At 34.3% G+C, this 21,246-nt stretch overlaps 3 protein-coding genes across 3 annotated transcripts; 1 reads left to right on the forward strand and 2 right to left on the reverse strand.

Moving 5' to 3' along the window:
* On the reverse strand, window positions 2,462-6,474 carry LOC18592284 (ubiquitin-fold modifier 1). Its single transcript, XM_007018924.2, has 4 exons — window positions 6,284-6,474; window positions 6,080-6,177; window positions 4,599-4,631; window positions 2,462-2,701 (listed from the first exon to the last, which is right to left on the reverse strand). The coding sequence occupies exons 1-4, from the start codon at window positions 6,349-6,351 to the stop codon at window positions 2,634-2,636; spliced, it is 267 nt and encodes an 88-aa protein (XP_007018986.1). The 5' UTR covers window positions 6,352-6,474; the 3' UTR covers window positions 2,462-2,633.
* On the reverse strand, window positions 7,426-9,331 carry LOC18592285 (thaumatin-like protein). The gene is made up of 3 exons (XM_007018925.2): window positions 9,238-9,331; window positions 8,109-8,772; window positions 7,426-7,681 (listed from the first exon to the last, which is right to left on the reverse strand). The coding sequence occupies exons 1-3, from the start codon at window positions 9,284-9,286 to the stop codon at window positions 7,543-7,545; spliced, it is 852 nt and encodes a 283-aa protein (XP_007018987.1). The 5' UTR covers window positions 9,287-9,331; the 3' UTR covers window positions 7,426-7,542.
* On the forward strand, window positions 14,427-17,586 carry LOC18592286 (auxin transporter-like protein 3). Its single transcript, XM_007018926.2, has 8 exons — window positions 14,427-14,713; window positions 14,833-15,018; window positions 15,263-15,375; window positions 15,514-15,697; window positions 15,803-15,900; window positions 16,187-16,394; window positions 16,676-16,933; window positions 17,047-17,586. The coding sequence occupies exons 1-8, from the start codon at window positions 14,558-14,560 to the stop codon at window positions 17,239-17,241; spliced, it is 1,398 nt and encodes a 465-aa protein (XP_007018988.2). The 5' UTR covers window positions 14,427-14,557; the 3' UTR covers window positions 17,242-17,586.

The following is a 21,246-nucleotide window of genomic DNA, read 5'->3' on the forward strand; positions in this document are numbered from 1 at the left end:
CTGAACCCCCTGGTCCATAGTGAGACCGGGCACCTCGGTGCGGCTACAGTGAGCCAAGCCGGCCTAACCAAACTTTTGTACGGCACGATTGGCCCTCAAAAGTGCCAATTGCACCGTGATGAGTGCGCGGAACGGGGCCTCAGAAAACACAGTTCAGATCATGGTCATCCATGTCACTCTCACTATCTCAGTGGAGCCCTGCATCCCATCCAGTGACGACAAAGACAGATGATATGATGCCTCAAAAAGCAAAAAAAGAAATTGAAAATCCATATTTGTAATAGAAAAGAGAAAAATAGGCAAGTGAAAAGGAGCAAAGGACGTGCCACGTGGAGCCATCACATGGGGCAAACTGTGAAAAGACACAACAGCAGGAGCCGAAAACTCTTCCGAGACATCCGCTCTATCCGCTATCTTGGGATCGCACGATCCGCAGCTGGACCTTTTAAATTTACCGATTTACCCTAACTTTTATGAATGTTTGTTGACTCAGTGAGGCCTTTTCCGTAAATTCGAGTTGAAAATTCCTTTTACTTCATATTACTCCCTTCTTTTTTTTTTTTGCTTTAAAAATCTATTTACATTCTGTAAGCAACGATTAACAGCTTACATCACCTGATTATTTATTCTGGTATCTTGGTATGAAAATATGTGATCTTAACATATTATGAGTTGTACAAACGGATAGCCCACTCGTGTTAAAAAACCGATAAGTCCAAAATAAAAATAAAAAATCATTTTGACTATGCATAATTGTCAACCAAGTATGTGCTTAGTAAATGAATCATGCTGTAGAAGATAATTAATATATAATAATTAACTGAGTCCAAGTGTTATGGACTTAACATCGTTTTAAATTTAAATTGCGACATTAAAAGACTTAAATTCAAATTATTAATTAATTTAAATTTTATATAGATAAATTATTTTCTTTAACGTTTGATGCTTGTAAAATAATTATGGCATCAAATTGAATTATCTTAGCATCCAGAAAAGTTTATAAAATTACAGATAAAAGAGAGAATATTGTGTGCTAGCACATGAATGATTTCTTTTTATATGTCAATTGACTTTCTATTTTAATCCTATATGTTTTTCCTTTTTTTATCAGCAAGAGCTTGTAAACCCAACAAAACTAATCCCATTCCTTTGGAAAGTAAGTGTAGAGGAGATCTTGATCTCCTCCCCAATATGAGATCCGTTGAAGTGCTTGTCTCAGATGTGGGCTCTTGTTCGATGTTTCAAACTCTACCGACTAAATCATTTGAGCCAGAATAAAAAATAAAAAAAAAACAGTAGTTGGGGAACTGCCTGGGTCTACTCTCCTTAAGTAGGCCAGTAGATACGCTAGTATGGAGACGTAAGTTTATTATAACCAAAGAGCTCATTCATTGTTCTTCGTGGGTTAATTTTCTTTCTGGCTACATTTTTTGAAAGAGACTAATAAGAGAAAGAATAACAGCCCTTTTATTAAGTCTAAATTATTTATAGATTTATTTTAAAAATGATTTTTAAAGTGCATTTTTAATTTTAAAAAAATCATTCGGATTTAATTTTGTATGCATCTATTATTAACGTTCAAGTAGAATTATAATTTTAGAGTAATTTCTAAGTACAATAAAACTCCTAAATGCTTTTGTCCTTACTTTGCCTAAATTAACTGACCAGAAACATTTATTGTGCCCATGGTGGACCAGTACCTCATTTACAACACCCACTGGCAGATAATGGGTAGAGGGGAAGCAGTGAGCAGACTTTTCTTAGGTGTTAGGTGGCTTTGCTTAGGAACTGCTGGCAGCATCCCCTTGATTTATCAAAATCGGAACACCAACTCCAGCGCCCTCATTGTGGTTTCCAATTATTAAGCTAAGAATGAAGAGTTAAAAGACATTAAATTTCTCTTTATTGCTGTGCTGGGCGGAAACATGCTCTAACCAGCCCTCCCAAATAACTAAGATTTTGAATTTGTTAAACACACCAGCAACAACTTTTCTTTGGTTCCATCAGCTCCCTGTTTTTGAAGCCACAAACTAGAAGCAACTTTGCTGTCTCCGGATATGGAGTTCGACCACAATTCAGACTGAAAGGCAAAAGCTTCAATCGTCCATTGCCATTGGCCTTCAATCTATTAGAGTATTTTCGGGCAACTCTGGCGTGAAAAAAGCCACAATTGAATTGGACAGAGACGCACTTTGGCCGATTGATAGCGGCAGACCATCATTAGCGGTGGCACAGCGTTTTTATTGATCAAATATAACTCATTTATCTGCGGTGGTTGGCAGTAGCCTAAGAGAACTAGAACGAGTTCGCTGAGTAGAACTTATCCCGGGAATATACTTGGGTGACTCCAAAAGGCCCACGAATGAATTCCAAAGTTAGCAATTTTCTAAGTTGTAATTCTTTGCATCTTTGTATTTTATTTGCTGCGGTAACTTGTTGGAGGGCAATCAAAAACAGAAGCAGCACAAGAAAAAGGCATAGTACTACCATTCACCATACATAAGATTAATGGTTATATATTATAGCTCTGTTCTTCGCCTGAGTAAAAGTACAAAGATGCTAACAATATGGATCCATAATCAAAGGTCATAACAAGTCTTTTCACTCTGATAACAATGAAGTTTTTTCACCATTCAAAAGGCTCCAACCCTGTCCCGGGGTATCAGGCGAAGTTCAGAACCATGTTTGAGGAAGACATTTCCTGACAAAGCCAATTAAATTTTGTAAACATAACTTGTAAAGGACATGTGCAAAACATTTTCATTGTTATAAAAGGTGAGTAAAATCAAACCAGACCAATTACTTATTAAAATCAAATGTGATTTGAGTAAAACGGTTTAGTCTAATTGATTCATTGGACCAATTGATTCAAAATATTTAATCTAATTGATTTTTTATTCGGTTCTCGGTTTTAAAATTTTTAAACTAATACATCCAAAAAATCAAATTAATTTTTTATAATATATTATATATATAATATATAATATTTTTATATATATTAAGAAGAATTGATAGTAAACTATTTAATTAATAGTATACTTAAAATATATTAGTTTATTATATATACGTATACAAATCATAATCATAGGAATTTAATTTTAATTAAATATTTATTTAAATTTATTTTAATATAAAATTACAAATTATATATTTTAAATGATATAACTTATTTGTTAATATTATAATATATGATAGTAAATATCCTACATATTAATATTTTATAATTATTACATTTTAATAATATTTTGTAATATAAAATTATAAATATATATAATTTAAAAAAAAAAAAAAATTTATATAANTACATAAACATTATTATAACTTATAATAAATTTTATTTCTATGATTACACTAAATAATTTTATTAATTATCACTTTAGTTTTTGCAACATATTGTTTATAAATAGTTATTATTTATACAAATTTTGATATAAAACATTATAAAATATAAATTATATCATTAATTTTATATATACATAATAAAATAATACATATTATATATATATAAATACATATATTTAATTTATACATAAATTTCACTGTAACTTATAATAAGCTTTATTTATATGATTACACTTAATAATTTTTTTAATTATCATCCTCATTTTTTAATATATTGTTTATAACTAGTTATTATTATATAAATTTTAATATAAAAATTAAAATATTTAACATATAAGTTATGTCATTAATTATATATATAATAAAGTAATATATTATACATATCTATATTTAATTTACACATAATTTATATATATTATAATTATAGATGAAGTTTATAAGTTTTAATATTATAATTTATTAAGAAAGTGATAAAATTTTGATCCGTTGGTCCAAAATCAAACCAACTAAACCAATTCTATGTTTAGTCGGTTTGGTTGTTCTTTATGTTTGGTCGGTTTTCTAAAAATATTTGGTCCATTTGATCCTTAAGTATGACAGATCAAATTACACAATTCACCCATTTACTCACCCCTGCCAGCTTGTATGCAATTAAAGAATAGGAGAAGATTGGACTCACTAAATTAACGGAGGATGGACATGATGAGACATAGTACACTATGGTAAAATAAAGTCCATCATAGATTTTCGTATTACTGAGCATACTTTGCTAATTTGCTATTCTCAGCTTCCATCAATCATAAAGGTTAGGCATGACGAAGACAGATAGGAAAAGCAAGGACATAACTGATATTCACAGCATGAAGCTTTTCTGAAAGTCTGGAATCCATCAATCATAAAGGTGAGGCATGACGAAGACAGATAGGAAAAGCAAGGACATAACTGATATTCACAGCATGAAGCTTTTCTGAAAGTCTGGAATAACAGCTAATAACTTGCAGAGGAAGCCAGTCTGCCTAAATGATATAAAATATTCCTAATTCTCTTTGGCAGATCCTAAACTACTATTATACACCAGGTTCCCCAAAAATCAAAATGCAGATGCTTAGTCAAAAGCCAGTATGGATCTAATCTCAAGAATAAATTTAAAGAAAACACATAAAAGAAGAAAGGTAAAATTCCACGAGACTAGATAAGGAGCAAAAAAAATGACACTCTAAAACAATAAAACTAGTTAACAACAAGTACTAGCGTACCTGCACTTTGCTGAGGATTGATTCCTACACCATCTGTATTCAAGAAAGACATAAAATTCAATTAACAATAAATTCAAATATAAACTAATCTATGAATTAGGATGAAGATATTTAGATATCTAACATCATAGAGTTCACGTGTCTGTCTGTTCGCAATTATATATACATTCATATTTAACATTGCACATTGCAACTAGGCTTATTAAAAAGAAATTATAGAAATGAGGGAGCCAAAGCTGTTTATAAATGTTATATTTCACAATGATTGAATTAATTCATAATGTTATTTTGCTTTAATGATACGCTACCTAGATGACTAATACATCCAAACATGATGTAACTTTTCATTGTTTTGTTCAATTATTTGAAGTTCAAAAAACTTACTCGGGCACTACCAACTTAGTGAAGACCAACTCAGACTCTCTCTTTATATCTAAGAATCTAGATTCCAGATCCATGTTTATGAGCTCGAAAAGTCAAATGATCCTTATGAGAACCAGGTCTCATAAATTATAATGAGTACTGCCCCTTAGCTGGAATTTGAGAAAGTGAAGGACAACTTATTGACTAACAGATGCAAAGTTCAACCAAAAGGGGAGGCTCCATTTCAAACATGGAGAAATTTTCAGAAACTTTTAATGGGTTTCTCCAGACCAAGCAATATCTTTTCGTTATCTTTGCCAGCTGGATAATTTTACTGATCTAAATGAATAACCATATCTACACAAACTACAAGTACATCTCAATGATGGAAAGGTCCACCTCTATATGACTTCGTCATTACATATCAATAAAACCTAGCCCCCTGTAAATTGCATATCTAGTCGCAGCTAGGAAGAAAAAATTCCACATAAAGAGACAATGCATCCCCTTTCATCATAGACCATGAATTTCTCAAGCAATTAAAACAATGTCTGCAAGCACTAACAAGCATATGCTAACTGGTTTCGCAGACCATGTGTCTACTGTTTCAGGATCTGGTTAGGAATGCCAAATTGGGAAACAAGGACATACAGCAAAGAACAAAAAGATTGGCCAACATGAGAAACAAAAAAAAAAAATTGAAACAACTTCATGGAAAATTTATAAACAAAATGCACTCGACAAATTTTCAAGACAAATTGAGAATTTTTTTTTTCTTTTCCAACACCCATACACTATCTGTCCAATTCTACCAAATTATAAAACTCAATAAACTAATTTAACACGTATATTTTTAAATATTCTTTAGTACGATAAATTCCGTCTAATTCATCTCATTTATATTGAAATTCTTGTTTTTTTCCCTAAAATAAGAAGAGGACAAATTTGCTTATCTGAGCTTGTTTCCACCTCTAAATTCCCAAATTCTGTATTTAACAAATAATATATAATGAATTAATTAACTGAAAATCACATGCAAAAAAAATAGTATTAAACAATCGATTAAATTAATACTTCAAAAAAACATCAAAACAAGTCCGACGACAGAATTGATTTACCATTGGTGATGATAGCGCTGGTTTGGGGAGGGACTTTGAATTCCTCGGCTGCGAATTTCAAGACAGCTGTAAACGGGGCTGCTTCAGGAACGCTAAACCTGCAATTTCGATAATTATATAATAATAAATCGAGATTAATAACCAAAAATTGAGAAAATCAAATCAAGCACTCGAACAAAAAGGGGCAAAAAATGGAAAACTCACACTTTGAAAGGGAGCTTTGGATCGGAGGTAAGAGTGACTTTGAAGGACACTTTTCCACCACTCGCCATTTCTCCCTCTTTTATTTTTTTATTTTTTTTCTTTTACAGATTTCTGAAATTTTTCGGAGATAGAGAGAGATCCGATTGTATATATTTTCGTTAGTTATTTCTTTTTTTTTTAATATCATGCTTGTTTATTAGGCCAGTTCTAAGATAAAAAGTCATTAGAAAGGGAAAATGGACTTGGAATGGGCTCTAATTTATGAGCTTCGGCCCTTCAATCTATGGTTCATTTTTATCAATACTCAATTAAAAACCTGGATTTGACCCGACCCGATCTAAAAATTTAATTATATAAATTACAATACACTATTACAAATATTTTTAAGAAAAGGAAAATCCTTAATATTACAAAATAAGCTCAAAATTAATAACATATTTCTAAAATCAAACAAAAAATAACAATTAAAATTTAAAATAAAATATCAACCATAAAATCATAATATTACATTGTCAAGTTTTATATTTCAATGCCTAAGAGGAATCATATCAATATTATATTGTTAAGTTATTACAAAATCATAACATCAACTAAGATATTGAGATAGTCGATGGATTTTACAAGGTTCAAATCATAAAATTTGGAAGAATTTAAATTTTTCAACGAGTTTTAAACAGTTTTTTTCGGGTCGGGTAGCCATATCCATATCAACTAATATATAAATGAATTTGAATATCGAGTATCTTAACTCTCAAATATGAACTTTATTAAAATTTGTATTAAATATTGATTTTACTATTCAAAACAATATTAATCAAGTTTACTCGTATAAAATAAAATATAATTATCCATTTAGAGTATTAATTTTACTATTCAAAACATATTTGTATGACTGCATTTATTTATAATTATCAAAAACCGTATTAATCAGGTTTAATCGAATCGGGTACACAATAAAATTCCATTAATTGCCTTTCTTAATCTTGACTTGAATCAATTAGATTCACGAAACAGAGTAAAGGGACAAGAAAAGAATATTTAATTAATTTACATAAGAAGTAATGACATTAGTTGTTCAATTTTGCTTCTCAAATAAAAGAAATTAAAGAATGAATTATATTTATATACCGTTATACATTTTGCTTCTCAAATAAAAGAAATTAAAGAATGAATTATATTTATATACCGTTATACATTCTTTGCCATGTTAGAGAAAAAAAAATCGTTGTACTATTTCCCAAAACAAAGATTGGTTTTTCTTATAGTTTGAACCACAGGCTAGCCACTAATAGCAGTGCAAGCATAGCAGACCACCATGTTCCCATCAATGGATTTGTGCCATTTGCTTTGTTCTTGCAGATGAGCTTGTGATCATGGTAAGTGCATACCGTTTGATTCCTTAAATGAACAAGAAATGTTTAATTCATAAATGGTTAATCAAAGGGAGACTAGCTACTAAGATTTCAATCCAAATATGTCAGCAGAACATACAAAAAAGAGGACTTAAAAACACATGAAAATAGCTTTTACGGGTTACTTAATAGGAGATGCATTTCTTTGACCAGGGTCACCAAGAGATGATAAAATGGGTGGGCTTCATTAGCTTTGGGTGATTGATTATTCATCAATCCTTCCTTTCTAGGATGGAAAATCCACTTGACTTAAAGTTGCAATTATTTTAGCAGCAATAGACTTCTCTTGATATGCTAGGTGAAATGAATGAAACTGAATTTAATCTAGCATCAAACTGGTTAAGATCTCTACTTGTTAATGCTGTTTATCCAAGTCATAAGACCTGAAAGATTAGGGAAATGGATATACCAACCTGGTTGAGCAGAAGGTGATCACATAATCTGGTCCAGAACATGTAAAAATACTGGTAGGATCATCATATGCATAACTATATGCAGTAGGACATGCAGACTTGAACTTCTTGGAATAATATGTTGGTTGACAAACCACAGGGTTCCCATATAGCCCTCTGCAGCAATACTCATCGGTGTTGAATATGTCGCAGGCGCTTCGGCAAGCTATAACCTTCCCATTGGCCTTCACACTCAGCTCGGAGGGGCAACTTTTCCGCAGGTCTGAATCACATCCTGCAACGGTGCAGTTTCCCCTACCATTGATGGGTGTAACAGCTAGTGGCAAATTAAATCCATCAACTAGGCTAACATCGTAAAAATCTAATTCAGAAAGGGTGAATTCAGCAAGTGATGCTGGGGTTTTGCCTGAGGCTGAACACTTAAGGGTGTTGCCACAGTCCGCTGTCTGGCATGGACCATTGCCATTTTTGTCAAACTTGCAACCGGTTCGACCCCATATGCGGCCACTCCAACCTATTGGGGCTTGAAAGACAATAGATTGGCCAGGTTTTAGTGCAAAACCTCCACCGTTAAAGTTGTCACCAGGGGTTATTCCAGGCCAGATTGTTTCCTTGCAACTGTTTAGTATGGTGAAGATTCTTGCACATTCATACATTTTTGGCCCTGCCAAGTCCAAGAAAAATTAAAAAGAAGACCAGTAGTTGATATCTGTATAAAAAAAATGAGAGGGAGGATGAAAGCATGCATTTCCAGTTAAAATTCATCATATGACTTGCGTATAAAGTAATGCATGTGTTAACAGTAGAAAGAGGAAAAAGGTGCAGATCGAAATGCAAGTATACGATCAACTAGGAATTTTACTTATTAGGCAATATCTCAATGCAGTCATAGAAGAAGGGAAATGCAGTAAAATGGTTTCCAATAAGAACGTGACAAATGTTACTGTTACAATATTTTCATCTTTGTGCTATATAAGAGTCTGAGAATTGAACCTATAATATATCCTTATCTAAATTCCTTCCACTCTTGTCTTCACAATTCACCTAAGCTAAATCTAAGAAACTATATTTCATTAAATTATTGTAGCAAATGAGAGAGCTTATCCAAAGAATTAACAGAACTAATTACCTGATAAAAGCATTGCCATTACCAACACAAGCGGTGAAAGCAAATCCATCTGTTAATGCCTCGCTCTCTCTCTCCCTCTCCCTCTCTCTATGTAGGGGGGGTCTTTGTACTGAGTCATTTGAAAAATTATTGCAGCAGGCATTTAAAGCAATAGGGGGTGAAGAATACGTGCGGAGGAAGGGCGGGAATAGTCAAAACCCGAAGCATTAACTACATCAAGAAGGCTTTTCCCCAGAGGCTACATGATTCTTTTCCTAATCCTTTCCCGCAAGTTTATTCAGGTTCCAATTCTCTTTCACTTTTAATGCCCACCATGGGCCGACAGAATCTGCCACATACTGATGCCTCATTGGTTATAGCCTATCTTTACCATCAAATTTTTTTGACAATCCTGTTTTTTTCTTTCCTCTTTTTGGGTAAGTATTAATTTTCGGACACCCTAGTTCCACCAACATCGGCATAATGTGATCGAAAAGGAAAAACAGTATTCACCTCAGTTCTTCACTTTCTCTTAGAAGTGATCTCTTTAACAAAACCTTAAAAGAAGATTATATTATCCTAGTATTTATATGCAAGGTTTGGTGATATTCATTGTTGTATTTGTATTTTGAGGGAAATCAATATATATTTATTATTTTTGCATTACAAATTTTGATGATTATTAATCTTTTATAACATTACACTCAAACATTTGATCCAATAATAAATATACAAATTATCTTATCCAAAAAATTAAATTTGAATTTCTTTCCTACAAATCAAAGGATATATGAAACACAATATTTCCTGCATGCACCATCAAGATGCCCATAGACCTTATTTATTAGAAAATATCAATATGTGGTTGACATTCAATACTTTTGCAAATGCACTTAAAAGCCTCTCGCATAGATCTGTCATGACTTCCTAAATTCGGGAAGATCTTCTGGCTATGCAGGCAAAAGCTCAACCAAGTAAAAGGAGCTTAAAGGTAGGCCAAGCTGAAAAGGAGCTCCTCTAATTTACAGCTTCTAATCGTTAAAATTCTGTGAGCCATGTGGCTATGAGTCAGTGTGACGGGAAGATTTCATGTCAAGAAAGCTCTGTTTCTAATACTATACATATCCTTAGATATGATTTGGTCGGCAATTGTTGTCACGTTTGCCTCTTCTTTTCTTCACCCAATTAGCTGTTCAGATATTCTCACTGACGAGTACAAAACTCTGCTTTAGTCGAAAAAGAAACTGCACTGCAGCAAATTTTGTATAACTATTTTTTCTTATTCATTCAGGGGTGAATTATTTGTTATGTATCCATGTATCTATCTCACTTGGTACGTTTCAAAGACAAACATCACTACCAGGCTTTGGGGTTATAAGCAAAGTTTTCACAGCTCCTAACGTCAAAATTTTATCCTCCTTCGACGTTACAAAGGACCCATTGAGATACAAATATTTATGAGCCTGCTATTGCATTTGTAGTCCCTTGCTCAAAGTCAAAGCCCAACTGAGGCTACTATAAATCTTTTATGGGCTGATTGGGGACAGAATATCAAGCTGCGGTTTTGGATCAACCTTTGCGATGGAGCCTGTAAATCAAGCTCATCTAAATAAATTGCTAGAGAGGTACATAAATGAGATGAAAAATAAAATGAAAAAAAGTGAAATAAACCATTAACTTTATAGTACTTGAACGGAAAAAGCAATACACATTTTTCTTTTTGATTCTTGTGAAACACTTCAGCTGGAGTGCTGGTTCTTATGGGACCATTAACCATTAGCTTTAGTACTTTGAGGACCAAAATGAAGATGATACCGATCTGCTTTGGAGTTTGGAGATATCATCAAAATATGAAACTCAGTGCAGTTTTCAAAGCACAGTGCTGACCTTGAACTTTTGGAGAAAAAGAAAAAAAAGAGGCCAGAGAACATGGAGCAATGGCTGTTGTTACCCAATCGTTGGCTGGACCAAGCTAGATTCTGGTCAGAGCCCATCCACGTTCGATGGGCCATGATGATAAACCAGTTAGCCTATGATTGATCCCAAGGCAAAAAGGAAAATTTGGGTGATGGGGTTTCAATTCAAGTATCTAGTTGCACTTGACTTGGCATATCACAATTCGCAGAGAGAGTAGGGTTTTGTATCACAGTAGATGTAACATGGGCTTGGACAAGGATCATCATCACACCATAATTCAAGGTAAAATAATTGAAACACGATCGGAAACTCGATTGCTTTTCAATTTATCTGATTGGTTTGATCAAATATCGAAGAAGAAAAAGGAAAAAAGAAAAAAGGCATAGATAGATCAATAATCATGCATCTTTAAGTACGTGGGACAATGCAGCCATTGAAAAGCTTTTTCCACCCAAAGGTATTCTTTTTCCAGGTAGAAAATTGCCATTCATGAATTTAGCATGACATCATTGAAACATGAGCAACTGTGAGAGTGAAGTGCCGTACTTAGAGATTTCATGATTATCCATAATTGCGTTACTTTTTATTATCATTCACCGTTTATAAACTTAGGATCTCCAGAATTTCAAAGGTATTTTCCATTATTCAAGTCAAGTTGCACAATTACATGATTTGTGTGAAACTTGTTTGCCGACGAGGAATCCATGGGTTTAATTGTCCACATCCCATCTAATTTAAGGTCCCGTATCTTTATCGTCCACACTCATTTTCCCCGCATCCAAACAAAACCAAAATCATCAGCTGATCATGTTGGAACTTAAAAAAAAGAAAAAAAGAAAAAAAATGATGTATCAGTAATCCAGTACTCTCTCCAAGTCAAAGTGGGGTATTCGAAATAACTTTTGAGCTTTAGGCAGGTGTTTGGTCCCCCATTTTTTTTTCCCAGAAAGAGTGGCCTCTGTTCTCATACTTTCACATGTGAAGTGGGTCAAGATCTAGATGCACTTGGTATATAAGCGTATAGGAATTTAGAGTTATCAGCAATTTTCCTTTTAGATTGACACGTAAATATTTTGATTTGAAAGCATAACTAAAATTGCCCATGTTATTTATGTTTCTATTGCATCCTACTACCTCACATTTAAATATAACTTAACATCACACTAGAATTTTTGTCTTTTGATGAAAATATTATTTAAGCGTTAAATAAAGAGTATTTTGGTGATAATATTTATTAAATTATAGTAAAGACTAATTTTGTCTTACCACTTATTCTTAGGGGTTTTATTTTTTGACAAAATGCACTCTAAATGTTAATAAAGGGTATATTTTTTCATTTTATCATTTAATCTTAGTTATTCCCAAATTTTTCTTGTCAACCAAATAATAAAATAATATTAAAATGATAATTTTATTTTATGAACCAAACTATATGATAATTAATTACTTTTACTTTATTTTATTCTTATAAGATAATTACTCAATTCTTTCTCTATTTATTTCGTGAATCAAATGTTCTCTTAAAATTTAAAATGAATTTATAATTACGTATACGAAAAATCTCTTTAATAACGTAATAAGTGTAATAATTAGTTCATAGAATATTGTAGATATTTAGATTGTTCATGAGAAAAGGCAACAAGGAAACTAAGCAAATTAAGGCGAGTAACTTATGAATTGCAGGACTTGAACTATTTGCGGTAGTGCAGGGAGATATTCCATGTTGTATTTTAGAGATATTTAGAATCCTGGAGAAAGCTACGGGTGGTTTTGGAAAAGAAGAAAAAAAAAGGTTCGGAGATGATTATGATTGATGCAAAGCTGAATTGTATTGTTCATTACGTAATAGAAAAAAAGAAGAAGAAAGCTGGTTGATTGTGTTTTAATTGTGAAAGCTGTTTGATTAAAGGCAGTCAAAATAATGACAAGTATCATTTTCGAGCTGTCTAATTACCTTTTGCCTAACTTGTTTATGATCTTAAAGCATTGATCTAACAGCCTAACAACAAAATATTACTGTTTGCCGATGAATAGTGGATTAATTGGTGAAAAGGTTTTTGGTGAAAATTCCTTCAGTTTTTACATCATTACTAATTAACTGGTGAAAATAATTCAAAAGAGGAAACATGATTGCAATTAAGAAGCTCCGATCCATTGGCTTTGCATGCTTGATGGATTGCCTGATAGCACAAGCTTGGACAGGACCAACAATAGAAATCCTAGGAGGCTCTCTCACTTATATCTTTGTCATGTTTGCCACAAAGCTAAGCATGCAAAAATGGAAAATGGCTATTGTATATGTGTGGATGATGATGATGTATGGACTAAGTATTTAGGCAAACTCAATTCTTCAAAATGGTTCTTTGATTTCTCCAACACTTGAAAGAAGTAAAGTTAATGCCATGTTATATATAGGGTAAGCCCTGTTTTACTCATGGTCTGAATTACCAAAATTATAGAATTAAACAGGGGTGAAACATGACATCCCAACTCAATTATTCCCGTAATTTGAACATGTCGCCAGATTTTAAATAAGGCCACCTAATTTTAACATGCTGGGGAGGATTTCAAGATCATGGTTGGGATGCCTAATCAAATGGGCCAAAGAGAAAAGACACTAAGTCGCAAGAAAAATTCTGATCTAATCAACCCCTTCAATCTTGGTTTAGACCCCTAAAATCCGAAAGACCATACACAGAAAAGAGAAGAAGGTGATGAAAATCCTTTTATAAAGCCAGTTGGCACACGTGTGGTACTAATGATGTTTAGCACCAAAGCTCACCCTCGAAGCAATCATTCACTCCATCTTTAGCAGACCCCCACATCCCCTAATATTCATACACAACTCTGCTTTTCTTTTTGAAGGGTATCTCCTTTCAATCCTTCATGACTAAATTAAATTTCTTTTTTTCTCTCACTTTTTATTTTTTATATACTACATTTTTCTTTCTACATCTATTTCAAGATCAATCAATATTTCCATGGTTTCTTTGTAATGAAATGGGACCCCTAGTGGGCCACCCCGCTCGTGCAATGCATGAGAGCCTGGACCCATCACCTTCCCGTCAGGTCCAAAAGAACAAAGAACAGTGAAATAAGCCTGTCACCCGTGGGGGACAGATATACATCACCCACCAATGAAAGCTAAAGCTAGAACCAACATTGGAAAGAGCATGTGATCTTGAGAGTATATGTCTACAGTTCAAAGGGTGACCTAGCTAGGTCCCCAGTGGGGTGACTCAATTATTGCTCAAGCATTTCTTTTAAGTATTTTTTTAAAGGTTAACGAAAGGAGCAGCAGGCTGCGGCAGCAGCTTAACAAGTAGAGAGGAGAAAGCAGAACTTTCTAACATCTATAAAAATAGACTCCAAGTTAGTCCATTACTGCCCCAACATCGCCACTGAGTCTCACAGTCAGAAAAACATGGCATCTGAGAAGGTTGAAACTATCGTAGCTGGAAACTATGTAGAAATGGAAAGAGAAGAAGGGGATTCCAGTTCTGCAAAGAGCAAATTTTCAAAGTTGTTTTGGCACGGTGGCTCAGTCTATGATGCATGGTTCAGCTGTGCTTCTAACCAGGCACTCTTTCTCTTGTCACAAACCTTTTTCTTTTACATTTTGGCATAGAAAAACTAATACTAGCTCATAAGAGCTAAATTTTTCTGTTGCTTACTTGCTTCTTTGTTATGAAACTGTAGGTTGCTCAAGTGCTACTCACACTGCCATATTCATTCTCACAACTGGGAATGTTATCTGGGATTCTATTTCAATTATTCTATGGCCTGATGGGAAGCTGGACAGCATACCTTATAAGTGTACTTTATGTTGAGTACAGAACAAGGAAGGAAAGAGAGAAGGTTGATTTCAGGAATCATGTAATTCAGGTGAAGAGACTCTAAAGACCTGACCTAGCAAGTAGCTAGTCTACTTTTTCATACTTAAAAAGTTTTTTATTTTTTATAATAAAAGGAAGGGATTTGAATTTGCTCTTTAAGTAAAAAGATCATATATCAATCAATGAGTCAAATGCTTGAAGTGCATACTTAAAAGTGTTTGAAAAAAAAGGAAAAAGTTACGATTTTTTTGAGTTATTTTTTCAATTTCCTTGCTTTTACTTGCTGCTTGCAGTGGTTTGAAGTTCTTGATGGGTTGTTGGGGAAACATTGGAGAAACGTAGGGCTTCTTTTCAACTGCACTTTCCTTCTGTTTGGATCTGTGATTCAGTTAATTGCCTGTGCAAGGTAAATGTGCTGGGGGAAGTAATATGATAAACTATATGAATCATAATAATTCATAATTAACGCAAATGTTTTCTTTCCATTTGGATGTTTTATGGGGTGATATTATCCACTTTGTTCTGATTTCCATTAATGTTACAGCAACATCTATTATATAAATGACAACCTTGACAAGAGAACTTGGACGTACATTTTTGGCGCCTGCTGTGCAACAACTGTGTTTATTCCTTCATTCCATAACTACAGAATTTGGTCATTTCTGGGCCTCATCATGACTTCTTACACTGCATGGTACCTGACAATTGCTTCCCTTATCCATGGACAGGTACTTGACATAACAGCTCTTCTATTTTTATTTTTTGATTTTTTTTAAAAAGAATCTGTCATGTTTTATTCTCCTCATAATTTCTTTTTGTTTTTACATGTGAAGATTGAGGGAGTGAAGCACTCAGGGCCAACCAAGATGGTTCTCTACTTCACAGGAGCCACCAACATTCTCTACACCTTTGGTGGACATGCTGTCACAGTGTGAGGATCCAATACTTGCTATATTACGTACATAAAATCAAACATTCAAATCTTTACTTTTTTTAACATAAATCTTTATATGTCCAAATGCTTACAAGAATTCACAACATATTGACCTCAAATTATTGCTTCCTAGACGAGGGAATATGTTCAGATCAGTAGCCTGTACCAAAACGCATGATGAAACCTCTTCCAGTGAAAAATTGATTGCAGTAAAGAAACTGCTCAAAACAAAAGCGATATAAAACTTGGTTTTTAATCATTGTTAAAATGTTTATATGTGTAGGGAGATTATGCATGCGATGTGGAAGCCACAAAAGTTCAAGATGATATACTTGATAGCTACACTTTATGTGTTAACCCTAACTTTACCATCAGCTTCCGCTGTTTACTGGGCTTTTGGTGACTTGCTTCTTACCCATGCCAATGCTTTATCATTGCTCCCAAGGACTGGATTCCGAGATACTGCTATTATTCTCATGCTCATTCATCAGGTTACTATTTCCATTATGAATTTATCTTATTAATATAAGTATTAAATTAACTTACAGTTAAGTCAGTATCCTAGCATTTGATTTATTAGTTGGTGTATAATCCCCTACCTAATAAGTAGGGTTCAAATCTCCTCTCTCTAAATTATAAAAAAAAAAAAAACTTACAATTGAGTCATAATTTCATAAAGCTAATGAAAACTTGTACTACTAATTGTTTCAATTTGAGTGAATAAAGCTCGGGTTTGGATTAACATCTTCTGCATAAATATTAATTGTTTCAGTTTATTACATTTGGATTTGCCTGCACTCCTCTATACTTTGTGTGGGAGAAATTCATTGGGGTTCATGAAACAAAGAGTTTGTTCAAGAGGGCACTGGCTAGACTCCCGGTGGTGATCCCAATTTGGTTCCTGGCAATTATCTTCCCTTTCTTTGGCCCTATCAATTCCACTGTTGGATCTCTCCTTGTCAGCTTCACCGTTTACATAATTCCTTCATTAGCTCACATGATAACTTTTGCGCCTGCAGCCGCCCGAGAGGTAAGGCATCTTTAATTCTCATAATCATTATCCTCAAATAAAGCTACCTTTATTGAGCTCTTTTAAGTTTTTAACTAATATTCTTTTTCTTTTTCCTTTTCTTCTCTTGGCAGAATGCAGTGGAGAGACCACCATCATTCCTAGGAGGCTGGGCTGGCATGTACTCCATGAATGCCTTTGTAGTGGTATGGGTTTTGATTGTGGGATTCGGGTTTGGTGGATGGGCAAGCATGCTCAATTTCATACAACAGATTGATACATTTGGCTTGTTCACCAAGTGCTATCAATGCCCCCCTCACAAGGCTTGAATAGGGATATTCTTCTTCAAAAATGGTGATTAACAAAATTAAGATACTTTTGTAAGTGTGTAAAGAGATTGGAATTTGTAACTCCCTTTTACTTTTCTTTTTTTTTTTTCTGTTTTGTTCCCTTTGTTCTTGTAAGAGCTATTATTAATGGTTTTCATATGAGGTGTGATGGCAATGATGGCCACCCCTATACGGACCTACAGCTGTAACTTGTGTGTTGATTAATCCCTCTTAAGGGATGAAAGTCCCTTGGTTTTCCTGGGATTAACCTCTCCATATCTCATATTGTCAATTAAAACATCATTGAATGGCAAATACTGGCTTGGACTTGCTAGTTTTCATGGATATTTGATTGACAATTGTCGAAACTAAGATGTTCAAGTCTCGAATTTGTTTCTATTTCATTCATATCAGAAGTTTTCTAGGACATTGTTTTTTATTGCCTTCCAGCGGGAATGCTACTTAATTGAACAACCCATAGCTCTCACAAAGTCTTTTTCCTACAATCTGAAACCATGATTAAATCTGACTCTATTGAATCTAGAATTTGGAGTTAATGGTCCACCAGGGCCAAACTAAAAGTCCTAAAAGGGTCAGAACTCATCTGATGGTATTTCATCTTTCTCACAGCGGTAGGTTTATATCAATTTTTGCAGCAAATCACTTCACAGTTCACATGCCATGTGAGGAAAAAGAAAGAGATTACATTTGTATGATGTGGGATATAGCTTGCGGAATTGGCTTACAAATACCTGCTCTGCTCCACAATGGGGCAGCTGTAACTATAGGGAGCAAAGCTTGATGGGATGTTAGAACTTCAATGATAGAGGGCCTAATTTGACACAACTTGGTTTGTCGTTAGGCATTTGAAGTCTTTTTGCAGCGTCTTATTCTCATAACTCCAAATTGGATGTTTGCCTAATTTGATTTGTTCCCTTTGTACAATGCGTTTGATGACATGTGAAAATGGGCAAACCAGTTCAAGGATTCAACCATTTGGTGATTGGAAGCAGCTGAATGGAACACATATAATTATTGGTGTCACCCACATGAGGGAGTTCGGGTTTAAGACCATTTTTGTAAGTTGTAGGACCATGCCCTCATAATTACTGCATGCAATTGACAATGGTCCAAATCATTTCCTTCTTTGTTCTAATTTCCTACGTCTAATCTCTTCATCGTAACTTTGCTTTGGGAAGGAATGGCTTGCGTTTTTGGGCTGTGACCTAAACCAAGGAGTTAAGGGTTGATGATCCTGTGGGCCCATGAATTTGGACCCATGGGCTTTTGGGCTTCTTAAGGACTTCCCATCATCATTTCATAAAGTGACTTTCGTTCTGAAAAGAAAAATGGTGACAACTTGGAGAAAAAGTTAAAACAAAAGCAAAAGCAGTGATGCCCACTACTCATTCCTTAAAGCCTATGCAACTCAAAAGCAATATTCCCCTTTCTAAACCTAATCCGAAGCAAACAGCTTACAAACAAGAGATGGCAAGGGAAAGTGACATGTAGTTGGAGAGTTACAATTGGGTGTGTAACAGTAGTGAATGAGAAAATTTTCGTCAACAGAGTTCCTCTCTAAACCTGATAGCAGGTAGTTTAACTACAAAATAGTCAGGTCATCGACTGGTTGGTAGTGGGGTTATCTCACATGATCAGTCCCCATCAAACCCCTAACATATCCATAAAGAACTTTCTAAGATAAGGATTGTCTGGTCATTGCCAAGGTATATTAGTTTCAATTATTTCTTCTTCTAGCTCCAAGATCAATGAATCTGGCTATCCACACAAAGAAATGCTTTTGACCAGCCACTCGACTTATGGGGTCCTTAAAATCTTCATTTGGTTTGACAAGTGGTGAAAAAGGATAAGCCAATGTTCACACATTTGTTGAAACCATCCACAAACAAGCTTTAAAGTGAACTGAATGTTCTCCAGCATCATTCCATGGCTTCAAAAATGGATAGTAATCAGCAAGGAATTGACTCAAATGATAAATTTATCTGCTTTAATTAATTATAAACAGTTCTGGATTTATTGATGTTAATGTAGAATGTCTGATTTTTACTAGATATAGTACGTGCTGTTTTAATTTAAGAAATTAAATAATTCATTTATCTAAGTTTTAAAAACTAAATCAAATCAAATAGATGGTTAAAAAAACTTGATAGTTTGAACATTTTTATATTTCATCTTGTATCTTTCATTTTCCAAAAATAAAATAGAATAAAACAGGAAGCATCAAAGCAATTGCCAACATAGAGACTTGTCCAAAGGCATTTAATATGTAACCCTTGTATTCATTCACCTTGTAACCTTATGGTACAGGAATCAAATCTTCTGGTCAAAAATTTATGCAGCATGATCGAACAGTGAGGGTAAGGTACCCGTGTGTTGGGTTCCTACTTGTCGTATCTTTGCAATGGTCAGACTCAGAGACATACCAAATTTATGATGTGAGGTTACATCTGTCATCACATGGTTGGATTTTTCTTCTGACATCAGCATCAACTCACATTGACAGCATTATTTTGTAGTGACTAAAGGTAACAAAAATACAGCTCCCACCTTTGCCTAATTGCCTAAATTTTTGCTTGCTCGGTTTGCCTTATAGGATTATACTAACCCCAACTTGGTGGACTTACGCTCTCCGAAAGTATCTATGTTCGTAGAAAGTTGTGGACTCTTCTTATCTGTTACCATTCCATAAATTTATTTGTAGAAACTTTCTGGATCAAAGAGTTGTGACATGTAGTAAACTGGGTTAAGTTTTAATGAACTGAAGAAAAGTCTCGAACATGATATATCCAAGTCATTTACATATAGGATTAACAATATAATTGTGGGGCAAGCATTATGCAGTCTTAAGTAATGTAATAATAATATTGCTATGTATCCACTCCAACTCTGGTCTTCAAGATGATAATCCAAGTATCAATTAAGTACTACAATTTAAACCAGACTTAAAAGCTTTTCTCGTTCAATAATTAATGTTTCAAATGACCATAGTTTCAATCATTTGTTCCAACATGCATGCAAGCTATAGAACATCATTTCAATTGGTTAACAAGATCAGGGGCAGCAGCTGTTTATGAATAGTAAATTGGCATGAGAGTTCAACTCGGAATTGCGAGGACAAAAATAAGTAGACCCCCCCTCCCCTCAAACCCTCCTGGGGTTTACTTGCGGGCAAACTTATTTATGTGCTGAAACATTAGACCAGAAGCATCATGACAGGACATATGAATCTTGCGTGTTTGTACCATGCCATTTTATCTGTAAACTATGATACAGAAACTCTTGCAAATATCCATAGATTCTATTTTCTCGAGCATTTCCATCATGTTATATATATGTGACAAGATATCATGAATTATTTAAGATATTACAAGATAAATATCTTACGGTTTACGCTATGAAATCATAGAGCACGGTAGCATTGCCCTATTTTCCCTAAACATTTCGTGCAATGAAGAATCGATACGAAGGCAATGAAGTGACCTGCATGGGGACATGATAATTTCCCTAGGGGAGAGGAGTACTGACGGGAGAGCCTCAGCTTTCCCTGTCGTTACAGCCCACCTAAACATTGGCCCATACTGTTCTTTTGACTTTGCTTTTTTCTGCTATCTCTATCTACGGCCAATGTCTACTGAATCCAAGCCGAAGAAGAATCAATCATCAGAATTTTGAGAGAAAGAGAGCCCCCAAAACAGAAGGCGATTTCTCGTAAGCCAATGCTGGCTAGGGAGTCAAAATATTGGGCCCACGGGGAAGTTTCTACGATAAGGCTGCTATTAGGACAAGGAGCACTGAAAAATATTGTGATGTGCATGTTGTGCTTCTGTATGATTTGTCCTTGTCCTACAGTTTGTGGTGAGTGCAGTAGAATGCCTTTACTTTGCACGCTGCAATATTAAACGCAATGAGATAGTAGTTTTCTCCTTATACAGTATTATCAAATCGACGTGATTCATGGGGTGAAAGAAAAGGTAAATTTGTCAG

This window comes from Theobroma cacao, chromosome 8 (assembly GCF_000208745.1).
Source record: "Theobroma cacao cultivar B97-61/B2 chromosome 8, Criollo_cocoa_genome_V2, whole genome shotgun sequence".
NCBI classification, from domain to species: Eukaryota; Viridiplantae; Streptophyta; class Magnoliopsida; order Malvales; family Malvaceae; genus Theobroma; species Theobroma cacao.

Excerpts from the sequence above, each read along its gene's own strand:
- LOC18592285 (XM_007018925.2), bottom strand. The coding sequence starts at position 9,286 with ATGGATTTGCTTTCACCGCTTGTGTTGGTAATGGCAATGCTTTTATCA. Across the intron at positions 8,773-9,237 it reads AATGGCAATGCTTTTATCAG|GGCCAAAAATGTATGAATGT; the intron begins GTAATTAGTTCT and ends TGGACTTGGCAG. Across the intron at positions 7,682-8,108 it reads ATCACCTTCTGCTCAACCAG|GAATCAAACGGTATGCACTT; the intron begins GTTGGTATATCC and ends TGTTCATTTAAG.
- LOC18592284 (XM_007018924.2), bottom strand. The coding sequence starts at position 6,351 with ATGGCGAGTGGTGGAAAAGTGTCCTTCAAAGTCACTCTTACCTCCGAT. Across the intron at positions 6,178-6,283 it reads CCAAAGCTCCCTTTCAAAGT|GTTTAGCGTTCCTGAAGCAG; the intron begins GTGAGTTTTCCA and ends TCGAAATTGCAG. Across the intron at positions 2,702-4,598 it reads CAATCCTCAGCAAAGTGCAG|GAAATGTCTTCCTCAAACAT; the intron begins GTACGCTAGTAC and ends TGGCTTTGTCAG.
- LOC18592286 (XM_007018926.2), top strand. The coding sequence starts at position 14,558 with ATGGCATCTGAGAAGGTTGAAACTATCGTAGCTGGAAACTATGTAGAA. Across the intron at positions 15,376-15,513 it reads CAGTTAATTGCCTGTGCAAG|CAACATCTATTATATAAATG; the intron begins GTAAATGTGCTG and ends TTAATGTTACAG. Across the intron at positions 15,698-15,802 it reads CTTCCCTTATCCATGGACAG|ATTGAGGGAGTGAAGCACTC; the intron begins GTACTTGACATA and ends TTACATGTGAAG.